This window comes from Aspergillus viridinutans, assembly GCF_018404265.1.
Source record: "Aspergillus viridinutans IFM 47045 DNA, scaffold_9, whole genome shotgun sequence".
NCBI classification, from domain to species: Eukaryota; Fungi; Ascomycota; class Eurotiomycetes; order Eurotiales; family Aspergillaceae; genus Aspergillus; species Aspergillus viridinutans.
Window position 1 is genome coordinate 1070987 of NW_025091225.1, and position 18998 is coordinate 1089984.

At 50.4% G+C, this 18998-nt stretch overlaps 7 protein-coding genes across 7 annotated transcripts; 4 read left to right on the forward strand and 3 right to left on the reverse strand.

Annotated features, from left to right (window-relative positions):
* Nucleotides 1-265: 265 nt before the first annotated feature.
* Nucleotides 266-3991, forward strand: Aspvir_009981 (GPI-anchor transamidase subunit GAA1; the record flags this gene model as incomplete). The annotated part of the gene is made up of 10 exons (XM_043273118.1): nucleotides 266-458; nucleotides 542-679; nucleotides 767-848; nucleotides 899-964; nucleotides 1022-1143; nucleotides 1201-1362; nucleotides 1860-2151; nucleotides 2238-2476; nucleotides 2550-3445; nucleotides 3506-3991. The coding sequence occupies 10 exons, from the start codon at nucleotides 266-268 to the stop codon at nucleotides 3989-3991; spliced, it is 2676 nt and encodes an 891-aa protein (XP_043129053.1).
* Nucleotides 3992-4280: 289 nt separating this feature from the next.
* Aspvir_009982 (proteasome regulatory particle lid subunit RPN9) lies at nucleotides 4281-5573 on the reverse strand (the record flags this gene model as incomplete). The annotated part of the gene is made up of 3 exons (XM_043273119.1): nucleotides 4281-4922; nucleotides 4988-5223; nucleotides 5306-5573. The coding sequence occupies 3 exons, from the start codon at nucleotides 5571-5573 to the stop codon at nucleotides 4281-4283; spliced, it is 1146 nt and encodes a 381-aa protein (XP_043129054.1).
* A 666-nt stretch (nucleotides 5574-6239) lies between these two features.
* Nucleotides 6240-7073, forward strand: Aspvir_009983 (class I SAM-dependent methyltransferase; the record flags this gene model as incomplete). Its single annotated transcript, XM_043273120.1, has 3 exons — nucleotides 6240-6277; nucleotides 6331-6502; nucleotides 6561-7073. 3 exons carry the CDS (start codon nucleotides 6240-6242, stop codon nucleotides 7071-7073), a joined length of 723 nt encoding a protein of 240 aa, XP_043129055.1.
* Nucleotides 7074-7747: 674 nt separating this feature from the next.
* Nucleotides 7748-9374, forward strand: Aspvir_009984 (complex I NDUFA9 subunit family protein; the record flags this gene model as incomplete). Its single annotated transcript, XM_043273121.1, has 9 exons — nucleotides 7748-7896; nucleotides 7959-7972; nucleotides 8040-8102; nucleotides 8156-8250; nucleotides 8316-8407; nucleotides 8472-8613; nucleotides 8672-8830; nucleotides 8886-9221; nucleotides 9276-9374. The coding sequence occupies 9 exons, from the start codon at nucleotides 7748-7750 to the stop codon at nucleotides 9372-9374; spliced, it is 1149 nt and encodes a 382-aa protein (XP_043129056.1).
* A 348-nt stretch (nucleotides 9375-9722) lies between these two features.
* Nucleotides 9723-10836, forward strand: Aspvir_009985 (uroporphyrinogen-III synthase HEM4; the record flags this gene model as incomplete). The annotated part of the gene is made up of 2 exons (XM_043273122.1): nucleotides 9723-10020; nucleotides 10100-10836. 2 exons carry the CDS (start codon nucleotides 9723-9725, stop codon nucleotides 10834-10836), a joined length of 1035 nt encoding a protein of 344 aa, XP_043129057.1.
* A 591-nt stretch (nucleotides 10837-11427) lies between these two features.
* Nucleotides 11428-12724, reverse strand: Aspvir_009986 (mitogen-activated protein kinase; the record flags this gene model as incomplete). Its single annotated transcript, XM_043273123.1, has 5 exons — nucleotides 11428-11456; nucleotides 11515-11862; nucleotides 11922-12303; nucleotides 12365-12560; nucleotides 12618-12724. 5 exons carry the CDS (start codon nucleotides 12722-12724, stop codon nucleotides 11428-11430), a joined length of 1062 nt encoding a protein of 353 aa, XP_043129058.1.
* Nucleotides 12725-15775: 3051 nt separating this feature from the next.
* Nucleotides 15776-18678, reverse strand: Aspvir_009987 (COPII subunit SEC24; the record flags this gene model as incomplete). Its single annotated transcript, XM_043273124.1, has 3 exons — nucleotides 15776-16351; nucleotides 16436-18082; nucleotides 18142-18678. The coding sequence occupies 3 exons, from the start codon at nucleotides 18676-18678 to the stop codon at nucleotides 15776-15778; spliced, it is 2760 nt and encodes a 919-aa protein (XP_043129059.1).
* Nucleotides 18679-18998: the final 320 nt, after the last annotated feature.

The window sequence follows — 18998 nt, forward strand, 5'->3', positions numbered from 1 at the left end:
GCACTGGCAATTCCGCTTTACGACATATAGTGCATTGTCCTTGCCTGATTGATGAATCACGACCTCGATTTCCTTGACTTTGCTTCCTCGGTTGTACCGACGTCAACCCTTTCCCTTCGATCTCGATACAACAGCAGAGTTCTACACAAATCAAACAGAACACTCATCCACCTTATTCCTACCTTGACCATCACCTTCGGCGTACTCAAATCGTTCGCACTTTCTGTGAATTGGGGAATTTCGTGCCATTTCTCTACCAAGCAACATGGCAATCCCGGCCGCATTACCGCCATTACCATTCAACCCTACCAGGGTGAGATCGTATGTGCTCCGATTACCACTTTTCACACGCCTTGTGCTGTTGGCCATCGTTGTATTTTGGTTGCTCGAGCTACAAACTATATGGGGCGTGGTACAATGGGGATCATTGACGCCGAGTGAAATCGGAATTGGTAGCAGTATGTCCATCTCTGCCGTGCCGCCCAATCTGCAGTCGATTGTTACGTCTTTGCGTGCGAACGGTACTGACGCGAGAAAATAGTGTACCGACTGAACACCTATCCATTTATTCACGTCGGGTTTTTTCACGCTTTCGTGAATCTGCTAGCTCTCACACCGTTGCTGGAGCGATTCGAAGCTGAGCATGGTACATTGACCGCAGTTGCTTTATTTCTTGGCCGTATGTCATCCCCATTTGGTTTCGGAAACCGCAGAAAGGCCCTATCAAGGAGACCTCAGGTTGCAGTGGGCTAATATCTGTGTGCAGCTCTCTCAACCTTCCCAGCCGGTATATACATCCTGATTGAGAAATTCATCCTGCACAGCAACACTGCTGTGGTTGGGGCAAGGTGGGATTTGAAGACCTCAGAAAGTGAAAGTATTTCTAACATATCCTTAGTGTCTGGGTGTTCCTATTGCTAGGCTCTGAAGCTATTAAGACATTTAAGTCAAACCCATACTTCAGGTATCCCAACTTGGAACGAGTCACGTTGAAGTCCTCAGATCATCTAATTATTCATAGTCTTGGGACAGCGAAGATTCCGACCTGGACGTCACCACTATTCGCATGTGCTCTCGTATCGATATTCATGCCGAACACGAGCTTCTTGGGCCACCTGAGCGCTATTATAATAGGCTATCTACGTGAGTATTCCCTATCATTGTGCTCTCTTGCTTTAAAACTAACGTGTCATTCTCTAGTCGGCCTCGGGTATCTCAAGGTGCTTGTTCCACCAGAGAAGATCCTGAGATGGATTGAGGGAAAGCTGAACCTACTGGGACGACTGCCACATTATGTGTCAGTAGATCAGAAAACCTATGGTCGTTATGGTGTCCTTCCTACGGCGACGGCAGCCGTAGGGGGTGAGAGGCCCACTCCTCTGAGCTATCTGGGCACGAATCAACGCCTCGGTCCTTGAAGCTACCACACTCAGCAGGAAGAAATTTCAATTTTGTGTGCATATTAATCAATAAATACTTGTTAATGAAGCATTAAGTGTATCAGGGAAAATTTTGTTAATTCATTTGCATCACTTGTAGTCTCTTAGAGCGAGTTGTGTAGGTGGTCACTACCGGCCGACGTAAATTTAGATACCAGCTATTGCGGAGATGCTGGTTCCAATACATTCAACTTGCCCTCTAAGCAATTTTACAACAACACTCGGCATGGGAAGATACTTCCGAATGTCTTTAATTCCATGGCATTGAAATGTAAGTTAAATACTTCGAAATTACGCGCAGAGACTTGGTCTATCGGCAAATTGTATCTCAATGCGCGCCATTCATCCCCTAGCATCTACCCCAGAATATCATCAGACGCAGCTTCAGATAGACCTAAGCTGACAGGGACCGGATGACAGCCGTGATCCGCAGGTTGCGGAGCAATCCCCAGTTTCTCTTCGTGCGCCTGCCGTATATACTTTCGCTTCTTTGCATAATCGCAGGAGTGGTCTGGCTTCTTCTCCTTCCCCTCGACGAATACGCCCGTCGAACATACATCTCCGAGAATGCGCTTTTGCCTGGCCAGGTTCATGCATACTTTTCAGGCAGCGAACAGAACATCTTTCGCGGGTATAAGAGGGAACTCGAAAGTTTGCTGAATTCTGGGAATCAGGAAGGTCAGGAGGCGAAGGATAGTGAATTGACACCGGTGTACGTCGAGACGTTGCTGCTACACCTTTCTACCGCTTAGCCGTGTGGTCTGGTGGTCCCATTGCTAATTCCAAATCTGCGACTAGAATTTCCGATCAGATACAGTCGGTCTTGCGAGCGGCCGGGTTGAAAGTTGCGACGCAGAAGTACGAGTACACTTCTTCGGGCATCACGCATGAGGGACAGAATGTCTACGCGATCATCCATGCGCCGCGGGGCGATGCCACGGAGGCGATTGTGCTGGTTGCTGCTTGGAAGACTGCTGATGGGGAATTGAACTTGAATGGGGTCAGCCTTGCGCTGACGCTGGCAAGATACTTTAAGCGTGGGTCGAAACTTATCGCGATGCAGTGTGGAGAAGGGGTCATTCAAGCCGTGCTGATGACGATCGTCTCTAGGTTGGTCTTTGTGGTCCAAAGATATCATTTTTCTGTTTCCACCAGACAGCAAATCTGGAACTCAGGCGTGGATCGATGCGTATCATGACATGCAACCGCCCTCGGTCCAGCCTCTGCCGCTGAAGAGCGGTGCCCTACAGGGGGGACTCGTTATTGAATACCCCTTCGATCATCGATTCGAGTCTTTACATATCGTCTACGATGGCGTCAACGGGCAACTGCCCAATCTGGATTTATTTAATACGGTCATTTCAATCGCCGGGGGTCAGATGGGAATCGGAACCAGCCTGCAGGAAATGTGGGAGCATGATGATAGCTATCAAAAGCGCCTGCAGACAATCCTTAGGGGTATGGTCAAGCAGGGCTTCGGACACGCTACCGGGGCACATAGTAGTTTCATACCGTACCACATTGATGCGATCACTCTGCAAACGAAGGGAGATGGCTGGCAAGATGAGATGGCTCTAGGTCGAACCGTGGAGAGTCTCTGTCGCAGTCTCAACAACCTGCTCGAACACCTTCACCAGAGTTTCTTCTTCTATCTGCTGATGCACACCAATCGCTTCGTCAGCATAGGTACTTACCTTCCAAGTGCGATGCTGATTGCTGGGAACTTCACCATCATGGCGATTGCTTTGTGGATGCGTACGGGCTACTATATGCACGCTCTCGCGACCTCTACCACGAAAGGAGAAGGTCCCCAGGATAAGAAGTCTCCGGCCGATCAAGCAACGAATGCTGAGACAAATGGCGAATTGAATGACTCAAATCCCAAGGAGCTACCCAGTCCTGGCAGCGTCCTGGAGCGACAGTTGGCGCTCCCGCTCACACTAGTTATCGGGCTACACCTGCTTGGCCTGGTCCCTCTTTTCATCTTCAATAACATCCATCACAAGGTCGGTCTCCTCACTTCTGCACTGAACGTGGTCCCGCAAGATCTCTAACAATGTCAACAGTACTATACGACCGCGACCTACACTTGTCTCGGAGCTGGGGTCATCCTCCCCCTCATCGTGTCAGCCCTCTTGAACCATGGGGTTAGTTCTCCTCCAACAACTCAGCAATATTTCCTGACTAAATCCTTCTCCCTCCTTCTGCTCGGCCTGTTCCTCTCTACCCTTGCCACATTGAACTTCTCTCTTTCTTTCATGGTTGGCCTACTCTGTGCACCACTTAGTTTCGTCAAGCGCATCAGTCCCCAGACGAAAGCTGCTCTGCGGTACCCCATCGCTATACTTGGTTTGCTAGTCTTAAATGTCCTTTCTCCTCCTGCGGTTCTCATTGGGGCATGTTGGTACTCAGGCGTGACGGTTGAGACGGTTCTGACTCAGGCAGCATTCGGATGGAATGTCTGGGGCATGTGGACACAGGTGGTTGTGTGGTGTGTCTGGTGGCCTGCTTGGGTGGTTGGATGTGTCTTACTAGGATCGTCTCTTCTTTGAAGCCTGGGGTCTGGACTTGAATTTAGGGGTCTGGCTCGACATTAGGGCTAGTGTTTATACATCACCGTCACATCATTCCATAGGTATATCCTCCCCTTTGGTATTTTACAATTTCCTTGTAGGCAACGCTCATCCTTGACTGGAAAGGACCAATCGCTCCCGTAGTTTTTCAGTTATTGAGAGTGTTCTAGTAAGGTTCGTACATACATGCAAAATAGTACCCTTGTAACCCTCGAACGCCAGAAACATGGGCTCATAAGGATACCTATCATGTTACCTGGTCTGCTTTCTAGGCAGCCCACACGTCCTTACCAACTCCTTCGATCCAGTGACCCAGCTGATTCACACCAGCATCCCAATCCTTGAGTCTATTGCGCATGCCTTCAATCTGTTTCATATCCAGCACCTTGGGCTGCACCCAGTGAATCCGAGCGACCTGCGCAACCTGATCAATAGCACCCTTGAGAAGACCCAAGGACAAAGCCTTCATGACCAGGTGCTCGATCTCTTCAGGCTTGACCTTCGTCTCCGAGGAGATCGACGCGAATGTGAGGTTGCGGTTGTGCGGGGGTCGACGGAAGACCATTTCTGTGAGGGCTGACAGGGAGATCTTCTGGTAGAGGAAAATGCGATGCTGCTCAAGTAGCTTGTTCTTGGAGATGTTGCCGGCCAGGACATCGTACGCAGTAAGGTCGCCGCGGTTGAAGGCAAACAGGAGGTCGCGCAGCCAGCTGTGCGGCGTCTCGGTGAGCGAGTCCAGGATCGGGTGCAGGAGGAGTTCGCCAAAGTTGTAGATTGTGTCGGAGACGAGGGCGGCGACACTCAGGCTGTATGCGCGGGAGACACGCTCTGACTCGCTGAGATCCTCCAGGTTGATGCATGCTAGGTAAAGAAGGGCGTTTTTGTAATAGGCGGCGAATTCTTGTTTGGCCTTGGCGTACGTTCATGGTTAGTTCGCGAGCAGAGGAATTAATGCGAATCGGTCGCTCAACTTACGTGGTAGTAATCTGCGTTGACTTTGTAAAAGGAAGCGTGCACCACCGTCTCGACGGAGTCGAACGAGTCCAAAACCTTCTGGCATACTTCCAGATCTTTTTGCGCTCCATCCAAATCCTGTAGTCGCTGCTTCACGTTTGCAACTTCCGCAAGGGCATACACGTGAGCTTCTTGTGTGTCGGGTTTGTTCACTTTGTCGGCAAGTGATGTAAGAAAGGAGAGTCGCTCTTGGTCATCTGTCACCCCATTGACTGTCAGTCAAATGCTACCTTGCGTTCTCCCTTTCTAACTAGAATAGAACATGGATCTCAAACAAACCTGCGCATTCCGTTGATGCCATCAAACCCAGCGAGACGAACTTCAGCTGATTAATCTTGTCGGCGAAGCTCAGAACAAACGTCTTGAATATCGGTAACCGCTGAGGAGCGCTTTCAGGTAACTGGAAGAACTCCACCAGAGCGTTGGTCAATTGATGCCATAGTTTCCGTTCCCAGAAGTCTTCAAAGCTGAGGAAGAAGGCCTGGCTCTGCTCTGGAGCTCGTTGCAGCTGGTCTGCCAGGAAATCGGAGATCTTCTGGTTCTCCATGGTGGAGAAGTCAAGGAGAGATGCTGGTTTCGCGGGATACAAGGACACGGACGGTAGCTAGGAAGGAAGAAGAGGAGGAGGCTCAGGTATTTGAGATGAAGAGCTAATTAGTGGTGGATGGAAGGACTCGGAAAGTGGTTCAATGAATTGTGAGAGCAAAGGTTGCTTAGGTCTTAGATGGCTGTGTTGCGTAGGAGCTTGGGCGGTGTCTCTGCGCCGCCGTAGTACCTCTTACTGGAGAGATGACATCCCTACAAAGCTACGCCAACAATGTACTCTGTCGTCTACTGCGGTTTCTGAATGCGTTCCAGCAGGTAGCATCCTGACCCACATTGGAGCTATGTGCATGTGGTATTTTAAGGTACTAGAGAGGCACCTCTCTTGCCTATGGTAAGTTGGTAACAAGATATCAGTGCGACTAAACTGTTCCAGGACCCCGGTAGTGGATCTAGCAGTTCGCCTCTAGCACAAGTGTCCGATATGTCTCCGAATTGCTGGTATATATTTGGCAGTCTTAGTCTTGCCATCTCAACATAAGTCTTTATTACTCTATAGTAGCTATCTTGAATTAGGTGAAACCGATTATAGCGCTCTTACTCTTTTCCCTTGCATTTCTTCCACATCAATCTCTTCACATATCGCTCAGAAGTCTTCAAACTTGTCACGATGTCGGACTTTACTGAGTTGAACAGACAATATTTCAGGTCAGTCCGCGATCATTGGTGGATGCAGAGTACCTTTCTTACAAATCACACAGTAAACTAGCTAGTTCCTACAGGGAGGAATTCCGACAAGGCCAGGAATTGATCTTCAATGAGGTTCAAGGACGTCGCTCCTGGATCAGTGATACCTGGAGTGACACCCAGTCGGGAAAAGGTCATAAAATCAGGATGCTCGAGTATGCTTGCGGGCCTGGTGCTGTCTCCGCAGTATGTATCTCAAACAGACTTCAAGGTGATGGAGGATGCTGCTGAATCTGAAAACAAGGCGCTAGCACCGTTCGTCGACCATATTGTTGGCATGGACGTATCCGAAGAAATGATCAAGCAATTCAACATCAACGCCCAAGAAACGGGCTTTGCGGATAAGATGCATGGCTACCACGGCGACCTCCTCGCTGAACCCGTGCCGGACAATCTATCCGGGCCTGAGTTCTTCGATTTCGATCTCGTCGCTGTGAGCATGGCCCTTCATCACTTTGACAAGCCTGACTTGGCGTTGAAACGCCTTGGCGAGCGGCTAAAGAAAGACGGCATGTTCTTTATTATCGATTTGGTACCGGAGGATGAACACTCAAATGGCCTGCACAATGCATTCCTCCAGGCAAGCGCGACAGTTAGAACACGTGGCTTCACCTTGGAGAACATGCAGAAGTTGTTCAAAGACGCCGGAATGGGCGAGAAGTTCGACTACCAGGTCATTCAGGAGCCGGTAGTGTTCAAAAAGGAGGGAAAAGAGTTCAAGAAGACTATATTCATCGCCAGAGCTCAGCGCAATTAGTGACCTGCGTGAGCTTCTCAAGCATGTTCGTTTTTGTATCCTACAGACTGTAATGGTTGTACCAATGACATGAGGGCGTTCGCAGGCTACAGGGTGCTCGGCTCACTAGAGATGAGCTTCCTGTGGGAGCTCACAGTCAGACACCCGAGCAGAATGAGGCCGCTTCGGATGGCCAAAACCCTTCCAGTGTCGGTAAGAGGTCAAGGGAAGTATTAGAGATAGGATTAGCGGTATGGATAGGCACCATCAGTTCATGGCTGGTCAACTTGGTCGTCCAATCAGAATTTCCGAATAGTCAGATGGGGATACGTGCTGAGGGCACAAGATGGTAGTATCCAAGTATAGATTGGCGTTAATTAGTCTTTGGGTGGGAATTTCGCTCGAAATTATCCAATTCACCTCATGGAGATGAATAGTCTGCAGTAAATTCCTACAGTGCAAAGTATTGATCGTAGGTCATTGACATTGCTAGAGGTTGCTGTCCGAATTCGGACTAGCGCAAAAGTCCCGTGCTGCAGTTCGCTCTCTGGAGAACGACTTTCGACCAGTCCAGCATCAAGCCCGAAACTTACCTGCCGAGCTGTGCTCTCACCTCCATCTCTCTCACAATCCACGCAATACCGATCCGGACACAACACGGTGGTCTCATTCGGACCGCGAGCTGAAGAGAGACCATGCAGAAGTGCCGGGCCGTCAATTCCGCTCTGGGGTCGAGGGCATTCGTCCCCGCCCCTCGGGTCCAATTCCAAGTGCAGCGCCGGAATCTCCAGGATGTCGCGATTACTCGAACTGGGAAACCAATTCTGAAGGTCCAGGGCGGACGGTGAGAGCAATTGAGTCGGAATTGTCCGGTAGCTGGGATGCTAACAGGCAGTTTTGTTATAGGTCCTCTCTTGGAGGTATGCTAGTCATCGCCAGCAATTCACGTCGCTTGCAGCTCGCCTAATATGAATACCTTTGCTTTAGGTCATACCGCCACTGTTTTCGGTGCTACTGGCTTCCTCGGTCGCTACATTGTCAACAAGCTCGGTAGGTCAACGAGGTGGCCCGCAGGGTGGAAACAGACGTTGATTCGCAGCTAGCCAACCAGGGATGCACGGTTGTTGTTCCCTTCCGTGAGGAAATGACTAAGAGACACCTCAAGCCGACTGGTGATCTTGGAAGAGTTGTCTTCATTGTACGTGGACATCTAATTTCAGGATATGGAGGCTGTTTCCTCCGGCTAACTCGAGCATCGCTTAGGAATACGACCTGCGGAATACCCAGTCTATCGAGGAGAGTGTCCGTCACTCCGATGTTGTCTACAACCTTGTTGGTCGTCAATATCCCACGAAGTGAGTGGCCGCGTTATGTTTCATGGGGTTCGGTAAGAGAGGGGCCACGGCTAATGCTTCGCAGGAACTTCTCCTACACCGACGTTCATGTCGATGGAACTGAGCGCATTGCCGAGGCTGTCGCCAAGTACGATGTTGACAGATTTATCCACGTCTCCTCTTATAACGCCGACAAGAACTCGCCCTCCGAGTTTTTCAGGACAAAGGTCCGTTTCGGCTCCCCAGCGAGCGGTGGCTGCGTGAAAATGCTGATTGATCGTACAGGGGTGGGGTGAGGAAGTTGCTCGCTCAATTTACCCCGAGACTACCATCGTCCGGCCTGCTCCCATGTTTGGTTTCGAGGACAATCTTCTCCACAAGCTCGCCGGTGTCACCAACCTTTTCACTTCCAACCGCATGCAGGAACGCTTCTGGCCCGTTCACGTAAGCTCAGCACCAAACTAACGATTCGGAGCGTGACACTTATCATGTTATATAGGCCATTGATGTTGGCTCCGCCCTCGAGTTGATGCTCCACGACGACACCACTGCCGGCCAGACTTTCGAGCTCTATGGGCCGAAGAATTACTCTACTGCGGAAATTGCTGAATTGGTTGACCGTGAAATCCTCAAGCACCGCCGCCACATCAACGTTCCCAAGGCCATCCTGAAGCCTGCGGCTTACTACCTGAACAAGCTCCTCTGGTGGCACACCATCTCCGCCGATGAGGTGGAGCGGGAGTTCATTGACCAGAAGATTGACAAGACGGCCAAGACATTCAAGGACCTCGGCATTGAGCCCGCCGAGCTCAGCGACCTCACCTTCCACTACTTGGTAAGTCATTCGCCTTCGTTCAAGTTTTGTTAACGACACTGATTCCTCCTACAGAAAGGCTACAGAAGCTCCTCCTACTACGATCTGCCTCCCGCCACGGAGCGCGAAAGAAAGGAGGAAAAGAAGTACTTGCACGTTCTTGACGACCAGTAGTTGTCTCTGTTTCTTTTAAGTGTGTACATAAGTTTACTAGACCCAGTCAATTTCCTTGTGTTATCCCCAGCGTGTTAGGTATATCCATTCAGTAATGACGTAGTTGAAGAGGCTCCAAGGGAGTCGTGGTACATACAGTACTTATATTTTAAAAAGACCTGACTTAATCCATCAATTGGAATAGGACATCTGCTGCAGGGTCAAACCAACAGGTCGTAAAACTGTCTCCTCGCGCAGCTCTGCTGAAGACTCCACCGATCAAATCACCTCACTCCCCGAGCGTATCTTACCCCACACATATCAAATGAACGCCAGTAAACAAGCTCAGCAATCGAACATCGGAGAAAAATGACAACCTCACCTTCAAATCCCTTCTCATCCTCATCGGCAACGCCCATCTTGCTCCCCAAGACGAAATCTACCCCGCACGATGGCTATGAGGAATTCTTCTCCGCTCACGGCTACAACCCCGCCTTCGTCCCAGTCCTCGAGCACCGTTTCAACCAGACAAACCTCCGCACCGTCAAAGATCTCTTCACATCAGGCAGTCTAAATGCCGGTCCGGGGCGGAAATACGGCGGGCTGATATTCACCAGCCAGCGTGCTGTGGAGGGGTTTGCGCGCTTAGTCACGACAGAGGTGGATGGTACGTTTGCCCTGCCCTCAGCAGATACGGTGGAAAAGTCAAAGGAAAAGAATATCCACAAGCTAACGGGCTCTGACAGTCTCAATAGCGAGAGACGCATCCCGCTCCTTGATACTGTACACCGTCGGGCCCGCGACAGCCCGCTCCCTTACAACGTTACGAGACACCCATCTGCCCCATGCGACGATCTACGGCTCCGACGCCGGAGACGGCCAGAAACTTGCGCTCGCGATCCTGGAGCATTATAATGCGCTGTATGATGGCGGAGATGCTGGCGCAGGCGCCCATGCACCGGCTGCAAAGCCACCCCTCCTCTTCCTCGTTGGCGAACAGCGCCGCGATATCATACCGAGAACACTCATGGCTGAATCCCTACCTCCCACTAAGCGGATTCAGGTCGACGAGCTTGTCGTGTATGAGACGGGGGTGATGGAGTCCTTTGAAGGTGATTTTCGGGCTGCGGTGCGCGCCGGACAGGAGTATTTGGCCCTGGCTGATCGGGACGGGGACGGGGACGGGGAGGAGAGGGTGATATGGGTGGTTGTGTTCTCGCCGACGGGCTGTGACGCGATGCTTCGTGTTCTGGGGTTGCTTTCTACATCTAAAGAGTCCTGTGCGGGAGGTGCGGGCGCGCTGGTTGATGGGAGTGCAAGCGGGACGGAGAGGAGGGTCTTCATTGCGACTATCGGGCCTACGACGAAAGATCACCTTGTCAAGAATTATGGATTTGAGCCTGATGTCTGTGCGGAGAAACCTAGTCCGGAAGGTGTTGGTGCTGGCATTGAGGCGTTCATGCGGCGGAGGAAGGGGAGATGATCTAGGCGTGCTTGAGACTGTTACTGTACTTGTATTTTATACCTAGCCGTTTCGTCGCATTGGCGATGGTTCCAAGGCACGATGTAAAGACATAGTAATTCTTCAATATACCCAAGCACTATTATGGCTGACAGGGTCGGACTGAATGGAAAGACGGCATTGCACGTCCGGAAGGAATTTCGTTCATCAAACCCGACGCAAGATACAAGAAACTTGGTATGGACGATCTACATTGACAAACAACTAGCTGGACGCCAACGTGGAAATTTGCTCGCAACAAAAGCATACGGCCGGCGCTGATATCCTATTCAGTACAACAGAAGGACCTAGGCGGAATCGGGTATTGTGGAAAGACGTTCAACGATGTGGCGAGTCGTGGAAGTTGAATGCTATTGAGAATAGCGATATCGTGCAATGCGTGAGCATATCGCTTGAGCCTTCTATGCGCTTATGATAATATGTGCAGGAGCTTAACCCATCCCTGGATCGGCGGGTGAGATGGTTGAGTTTCATCCTGCCCTCAAGTCTGCTGGAGAGTTGCCACTGGATCGGATACAGTCTTAGAGTACTGCAGGAGACGCCACTGTCTCTCTACCGCATGATTTCTTCGTAGATCAGGGCTGCGGATCACTGGTCAGCGGTCTTTCCTTGAAGCAAACGGATAAAGCGACAACTGACTTTTCAATTGCTCCTTGCTGAGTGCATCCTTGTTCTTGTCAAAATCAAAGAAGCCCTCGGGAATAGGGGGAGCCGTGGGCTCATCGTCGGGGTCGTGGTACGGCTCCAGATACGGATGGCGTAGAGCATCTTCGACCGTGATACGTTTTGCGGGGTTGAAAGCCAGGAGTTTTTCCAGGAGATCCAATGCTGATTCGTTGCTCTTGGGAAATAATGCCTTGAAGGGGATCTTCTTCTTGAAGGGAAGAGAGCGGATGTACTCTCGAGCCCGGCGCGATTTTATGCCGTAGTAGTCTTCCATGGTTGGTGTTCCGAGAACATCCAGAATGAGGGTCAATTGGTGATGGTCTGCTCAGTCAGTCGTGGAACGCTTCACTAAGGAAATTTCCAAAAGCACAGCAACTTACAGTCTTTCCCGGGGAACAAGGGCTTCCCGCTCAGCATCTCGGCCAAGATGCAGCCAACACTCCAGACATCAATGGCTTTCGTATACTCCTTGAATGTCAGCATGATCTCCGGCGCACGGTACCACCGAGTCGCAACGTATTCTGTCATAAAACCCGAGTTGTCATCGGTCGAGGCAGCCGACCGAGCCAAGCCAAAGTCGCAGACTTTCAGATCACAGTTGGCATTGAGTAGCAGATTCGAGGGCTTCAGGTCACGGTGAAGCACGTTAGCTGAGTGCATGGCTTTGAGTGCACGGAGCGTTTGGTAGATGAAGTATTGGCAGTGGTCATCAGAGAGATCCTGGGTGCGGATGACACGATGCATATCGGTTTCCATCAACTCCTGTCAAGGCAATCAGTCTTCCAAGGTCTCCACGTGTGCGTGTGTGCGTTGAAGAGTGTACCTGAATCAAATACACCTCATTGAAGCTCTCATAGTTGCGAGGTCTCTGAATATCCAAGATCGAAATGATGTTTTCGTGGTTAAAGTAGCGCAGTAACTTCATTTCACGCAAAGTCCGCAAGCAGAACATGGAGTGATCGAAGGGTGTAATCTTCTTAATGGCAACTTTCTGGCCAGAGGGTTTGTGAATAGCCGAGCTGGAACAAGTCAGTATCGGAGCCTGATTGTCGCTATCGACAATAGAGGTCACCCACCAAACGACGCCGTAAGCACCCTCTCCAATGACATCTTGGATTTCATATTGCTCAGAAACGTTGAAGGAGATCTTCCTCGATCCTCCTTGAGGAGGCTGCTGCACCATGGTTGCTAACTTTCAGCATCAAAAGTTAGTCAAGAGTTCTTGGATTACAGGAGTGATAGTCGCAAATCGGATCATGCTCAGGTTATCCCCGCACGGTGCATCATGGTTTGAATTGCTCAAGAAGCCTCAGAGAAGGAGGGTGAGGGTTTATCAAGTACTGTTTGGCATGCAACCAGACGAGCCACACAGTGGCTCAGAAACAGATAATGAAAGTCGGCGCTTACATTCGTTTAATTTGTGGTAATCGTAGCTTTGGACGATAATTCTTGATTTAATTGTAGCCAATTCTCATACCGTGGTCGCGCTCGAATTGCTGAAAGTCGCCCAGAATCTGTGGAAGGCTTGAAGCGGGGTAAGATCCGTGTTGGGGGCTGAACAAGTATACAGCAGCGTAGTAATATGAATTCGAAAAAGACGGATCAGATAAGCACGCTGGTCTTTCGAGGGTATAGGGGTTCGAATTTCGAATTCAAGTAACCCGGTTGACGAGCTTGAGATGTAGCCACAAAGCGCTTTGGATGAATCCGTCGTCGTTCTAGACGGCGTCGAGTCAGTCTTTGAGAGTTGAAATAAGCTTCAATATCAGGGCCGTCAAAGCCTTTTTCAGGGAATATTGAGACCAAGAAGGGTGAACGCAATCAAGAGATCATACCGAAGCTTAAGCTTTAGCTTCTGTGGTTTTCAAGACTTGATACTTCCCCAGGTAACTGATAATGGCTATCTGTTGTTCCCCTGAATGGATTTAGCCGCTATCCTCGTTTGCCGCTTCGACAGCCAGTTTCGAGTGTATGGGATAGCTTGCAGAAGGACGATGACAGAGTATATGTCGTTTAAGACCCGCAGTAGAACAAATGGCAGAGCGCGGGAAACAGAGCAGGAGAAGGAAGGTCGATCAGTATCGTGATGTGGAGGGGCTGGAGAAAGCAATAATAACAGGGAGCGGAACGGCCGAAGTGGGGTGGGGCAGCTTTTGCAGGAACAAGCAAAGGAATAATAGAGGGAAATAACACTTACCGAGAGATTCCCCAAGAGAAAGTCGGGGTGTATGTCACGAATGCATAGATGGAAGGAGTAGTAGCACCTAAGTAGATAGAGGAGGGATGTCGAAAGTTGTTTACAGGAATATAGAGTTGGTACAGGAGATCTAATAATACTGTCGCTGATGATCGGCAGTAGTTATGATAGCAGTGACTTATTGATATGGAGACTCGATCTCAAATTCAGCGTTGACAGACGGATTATATCGACAGTTACCTTCAATCCTTCAAAAAGCAGTCAATAGCTTGTTGAAGTTTGGTACAAGAAGGAGCTGAACAGAAAAGCTTTCAATTATTGTTGATTCTTCTTCTTAATATTGTTGCGTTTAGGGGGTGAAGAGTACCTAAGGTAAGACAGGCACACGAAAAGTCCGGGTGTTGGCCGGGACTGAACCTTGGATCACGCAGAGAGGGGCCGCTGTGGATGTATATACTCCGTACTAAGCTAGAATTATAGATAGAAACTTTCAGTTTTCCTATGAGAATGATCATTGAGGGTTCTTCTTTGTCGATCGTATACTAGAGGCGCAAATCTGTGACTTGATATCTAGAGAGAGAGCCTTTACAGCAGAAAATAATTACAGTTAATGAAGATGAATACGGGACAGGACAATGAACTCATTAAGAACAGTTTATTCGTCATACAGTTAAGAGGCTATATTTGTCAAACTCTATGGGTACAGGTAGCAAATACCAATTCTGTCCTACTACTGTGTCTATTATTGACTACTATCAAGCGAGAGACCCAGACCTCGCGATGAAGAAAACTTGAGATCTCTCACTAAGGATAGAGGAGAAAAGCGCCTTTGATTCGGAACCACAGAGGAAACAAGCTGTCACTTCTCAGCCTGTCATTAATAGCACATTTAAGCGTCAGGCTTCCATAATTGGGTCATTCAAGGTCAGTACGGAGTACATAGTGTATGGTTACAACTACGAAGGAGCAGTAGAGAACATTGAGACAAGTTACTGGCCACGATCCACTTGGATGTATCGGAATCCCGTCTCGATCAACTCTGTCTCAACCAGTGTTTCAATCCAACCATGCCAATGACACTAGTCGCCTTCAAACAAGCTAACAAGCAGGTAAATAGCTAACCAACAAAACCCAAATATTTAGCCGCCACAGCGCCAAAGCCGCATCTCGTACGGATGGACACCGCATGATGGTCCCACCCTTACAGCGTGTTACAGGCTGTTCCCTTCAATTTCTTACTAGCAGCTTACAACCCACCATCTTATTCCCACCAAATGTTGGCCGGGTGAGGAGGCTGTGCGATCACAGGTCGGACACTGCACTTGACGCTACTGCCGAGTACGGTCGTCACAATCACCAGATGTTGGATAGGTATCTACCAGTCAATTTTGCTCACTGCCCAATGTCAGCAATGCTAAGCTGTGACCAAAAGTCTACCGTGCATAAGCGGCCACACAGAGTCACAGCTGCCAGGGCAAGTGCAGCTCGTGTGCCATGAGACACAAGGCCCAGTGATGAGCGCCAACGGACTGCAGCTTTAGGGGGCATACCTATGTCCCCACGTACCTCCCTACTTACAAAGTACTCAGCACAGAAATTTAACTCACTACAACATGCTCCCTCGTGACCATTCCAGTTAAAGGCAGAAGATGACTGGACGTGAGGAAGGAAAGCAAGGATGAGAAGACACGGTCTACTAGATCTGGATTCTGTATGCACATATGGTAACTTGTAAGAAAAGAAGCCGTTCTCATCACACCAAAAGTGACCCTCACACTGAGTATTGAAATAATGGTACAATGAGACCAAGGATCTACTCCAAATGATAAGTCAAGGCTCCAGTGCCGCTCGTTTCAGAATAAAATGACATGGCCACTAGAATTGTTGATGTATTTGCCATAAAAATTATCAGACTTTGTAAAGATTATCATTACTGGACAACCTATAGGCGTGATCAAGCGCGTCAGTCAGGATGAGGTTGGACAGCGACTGTGTCGAAGTGAAATGGGGAAGACCTCAAAAGAAATTGGGGCTTTCTCAAACCTTTTCTCGCAGAGAACCCATCCACTGCACCAGGCTGACGCTCTGGTCGGTCCTATCTTCCACGAGCATCGTCTGGGCCCACAGTCGAAGACCTGGCTCTCCATCTTCCTTGACCACATACAGGTGAGGCACCACGATGCTGCCAACGCCCTTGGACCGGTGGTCCCGGCTTTTCTCAATGACCGCCCGCACTCGTTGATTGAAGTCATTGTCAAGCTCCGGGAGGTTCTGCTTGCCCACGCGAAGTTGCGACTTGTCAGGCAGACCGAAGACATCAAGGAGGAGCTGGGGCACTGCGTCACGCCCGATCCAGAGGAACTGGGTCTGTCCGTCATCAATCAGGTAAAGACCGTACGGCACGATGCGTTCAGAAGACAGGTTGATTGGAGGAGGGAGAACAATCTCGCCAGTCTGCTCGTCTGGCAATCCTGCATTGTCAGGCATGTCATGTAGTGAATACATCTTCGGGTAGATGTATTGAATGAGAAGAGGAAGAGGGAGCGTTGACAGCAAGCACAGCGCTGCAGATCGCATATCAGTGGGTATTTGTGCGGATTTGCGAAGACCGAGCTTTGACGCCAATGTCAGTCGGCAGTTTCACCCAGGATAGAACAGGCTGGTCCGGAGAACAAAAGGGGGGGAGGAGAAACTCACGTTTTTGATCATCGCCAGGAAAAGAACAGGAAGACCTCTCAAGTTGGCAGGGAATTGTAGGCCGCCTCCGCTCACGCTTCCACCAGCAAGCTCCTTCCGATATGTCGACAGAAGTTCCACAGCCTTGGCTTGTAGGGCCTCACGGGCAGGTTCCAGTCCACTTGAAAGAACCCGCTCGACAGCTTTGTGGCTGAAGTAAGTCGCAATTGCTTGTTGGTCTGCCGATGCGTATACATCGGCAAGGTTCTGCGTTGTGGGAAGAGCGAGGGTCAATACTCGAATCCTTCTCTCGCCATTGCATGTAGTGTGGAGGACAGCAGTCTGCATGCAAACAATAGGCTTGGTGACGGTCTCATCAATAGCAACCTCAACAACGTATGCTTGGTCACGAGGGAACGCGGGAAAGGCGCATAGGTCGGAGCTGCGGTTGAAGAAGTTGCCATAGAAGGTATTCATACGTAACCCAGTTGTAGCACGGACACGGAGGACGGCTTCAAGCCCAATCTCTGAAGACAAGTAATCGGAGAATTCACGAGCAAATTTGATCGCGTCCTCTCCCCGTGCTGCATTCCATCCGGGATAGAAGTATGTCTGTCCGCCAGTATATCTCGGCAGGTTGCTGAGGGATGCCACATCCTGGTATTGGGAAGAGAACAGGAACATGTCCACTGAGACCTGTGCCTTGGAGCACTCGACAGCGAAGCTCTTGTAGAAGCTGTTCGCCGTCTGTAGGAGACTGCTCTCTTTACTCGTCCCGAGGACTTTCTTATCCTCTCTCATGGTCAGGGAACCATGTCCGACATTGGGCAAAGACGAGCTCAACACGGTCATCTTTCCTCCCACCGGAGCGATCAACTTGTAGCCAGCCCGCAGAGCCGATCCCATGGCACAACCATTATTCTGGGTGTTTTGGAACATTTCCTGTAGTTTGTCGAGGAAGGTCTCAATGTTCTCTCGGCATTCACTCAGAGTCACCAGGAGGTCGCCCGGAATAGGGAGGAAAGGCTCGTCCAGATCGCTGATAACGAGCATTCTTGGATCAGAGTTCTCCGAACCGTCTCTGGGAATGCTGAAGTAATGAAGGCTAGAGTCGACTGCGATGAAACCCAGCCGAGTCCGACGGTCCGCATTGGGGATCCTGTCGAGGCTTTCCCTGATGCACCTTGCGCTAGTTGCCAGAAGACCATTTGTGACGGACGCATAACTCACGTCGATCAGGAAAAGATACACGAGCGGCTGAGGAGGACGAACCATGTACTCTTGGGGAGCAATGAATTCGACTACCGCGTGGTTGAGATCAGGTCGCAGGGAGCGGTCCGCAGGCTTCTGCAAAGCAGCATCCCAATCGAACGCCTGGGGCACATCATTTGTCAGGTTGCACATATTGCAGCGCCAGCGATGGCCATGGTCCAGAAAGGTCACAAATGGGTTGATGTAGGATCGGCAGCGTCGACACCGCGAGATAACCTGGTCTGGAATGACTGGAATCGGGTCTTCCGCATCATGCAGAGCGGCATATGGCTGAATGACAAGGGCAAACGGCAACTTAGATTTCTTGAGGAGAGAGTGCGTTGTCGGCACGGCATTCAAGGTCGATCGGACATATTTCGGAGGACAATTCGCTGTAGGAGATGGGTAAACGCTGGTCTAGAAAACGAGGCGGTCAGCAATTTCACTTCCTGGGTCGGATCATGCGAGTGACGTACACCTGGCGGGAGAACGATTGGCGGCGGAGGGTAGTCAAGCTCCGCGACATTAAATGGTTGAGTGAGAAGGTCTGTAGGATAGAGCTGGTTGAGGGGAACGAGGCGCGGAGCCTGAGGAGCCACGGCGGCCTGCGGAGGCTGCGGCGGCATGAGGTGGGGGTCGGTCACGCCCATCGCGCCGAACTGCTGGGTCATCTGTGCGATTCCTGGAGCAGCAGGGGCAGTATACCCCGGCGCTGCTGCATTCATCTGACTTGGGTCCGCCCCGTATACAGGTTGTTGATATCCCGCAGCCGGCGGCTGAGGGGGATATGCACCGTAACTGCCACCAGCGGGGAGTTGTCCCCCAAGAGCAGCATTGGCACCAGATCCAATTTCAAAGGCTTCTCCAGCATATGCTCGCTTCTTCTTACCACCTGCATGACCTTGGGGGGGAGCTCCGGCGGCCATGCCCGCGTGTTGCTGAGTGGGAGACCCATAACCGGCGGGTTGACCGTACCCTTCCTGGGGAGGATAGCCCCCTTGTGGTGATGCCATGAAGGACGACGCGTGACTTCTTTGTGTATGAGTAATATTAAGTTGTTCAATCCGTGCGAATTCCGAAGGCGGAGGCTAAGGGATCTTGAATGGTCGCGCAACTTGTCACAGCTTCACTACCTTACTAGTCAGCACTTGTCTCGAGCGAGGGGCGGGGAGATGATCAAAGAATCGGGGCAATCCGCGTACCAACAAGCAGGGTCACGCTTCAGACAAACGTGGAAGACGAATCCAAGGTATCATAGGCAGATGCCGCACACGAATGCAGTCGACGTGTTCTGGCAGAGTTTGGGATAGCTGTTGGTAGATAATGGAGGTTC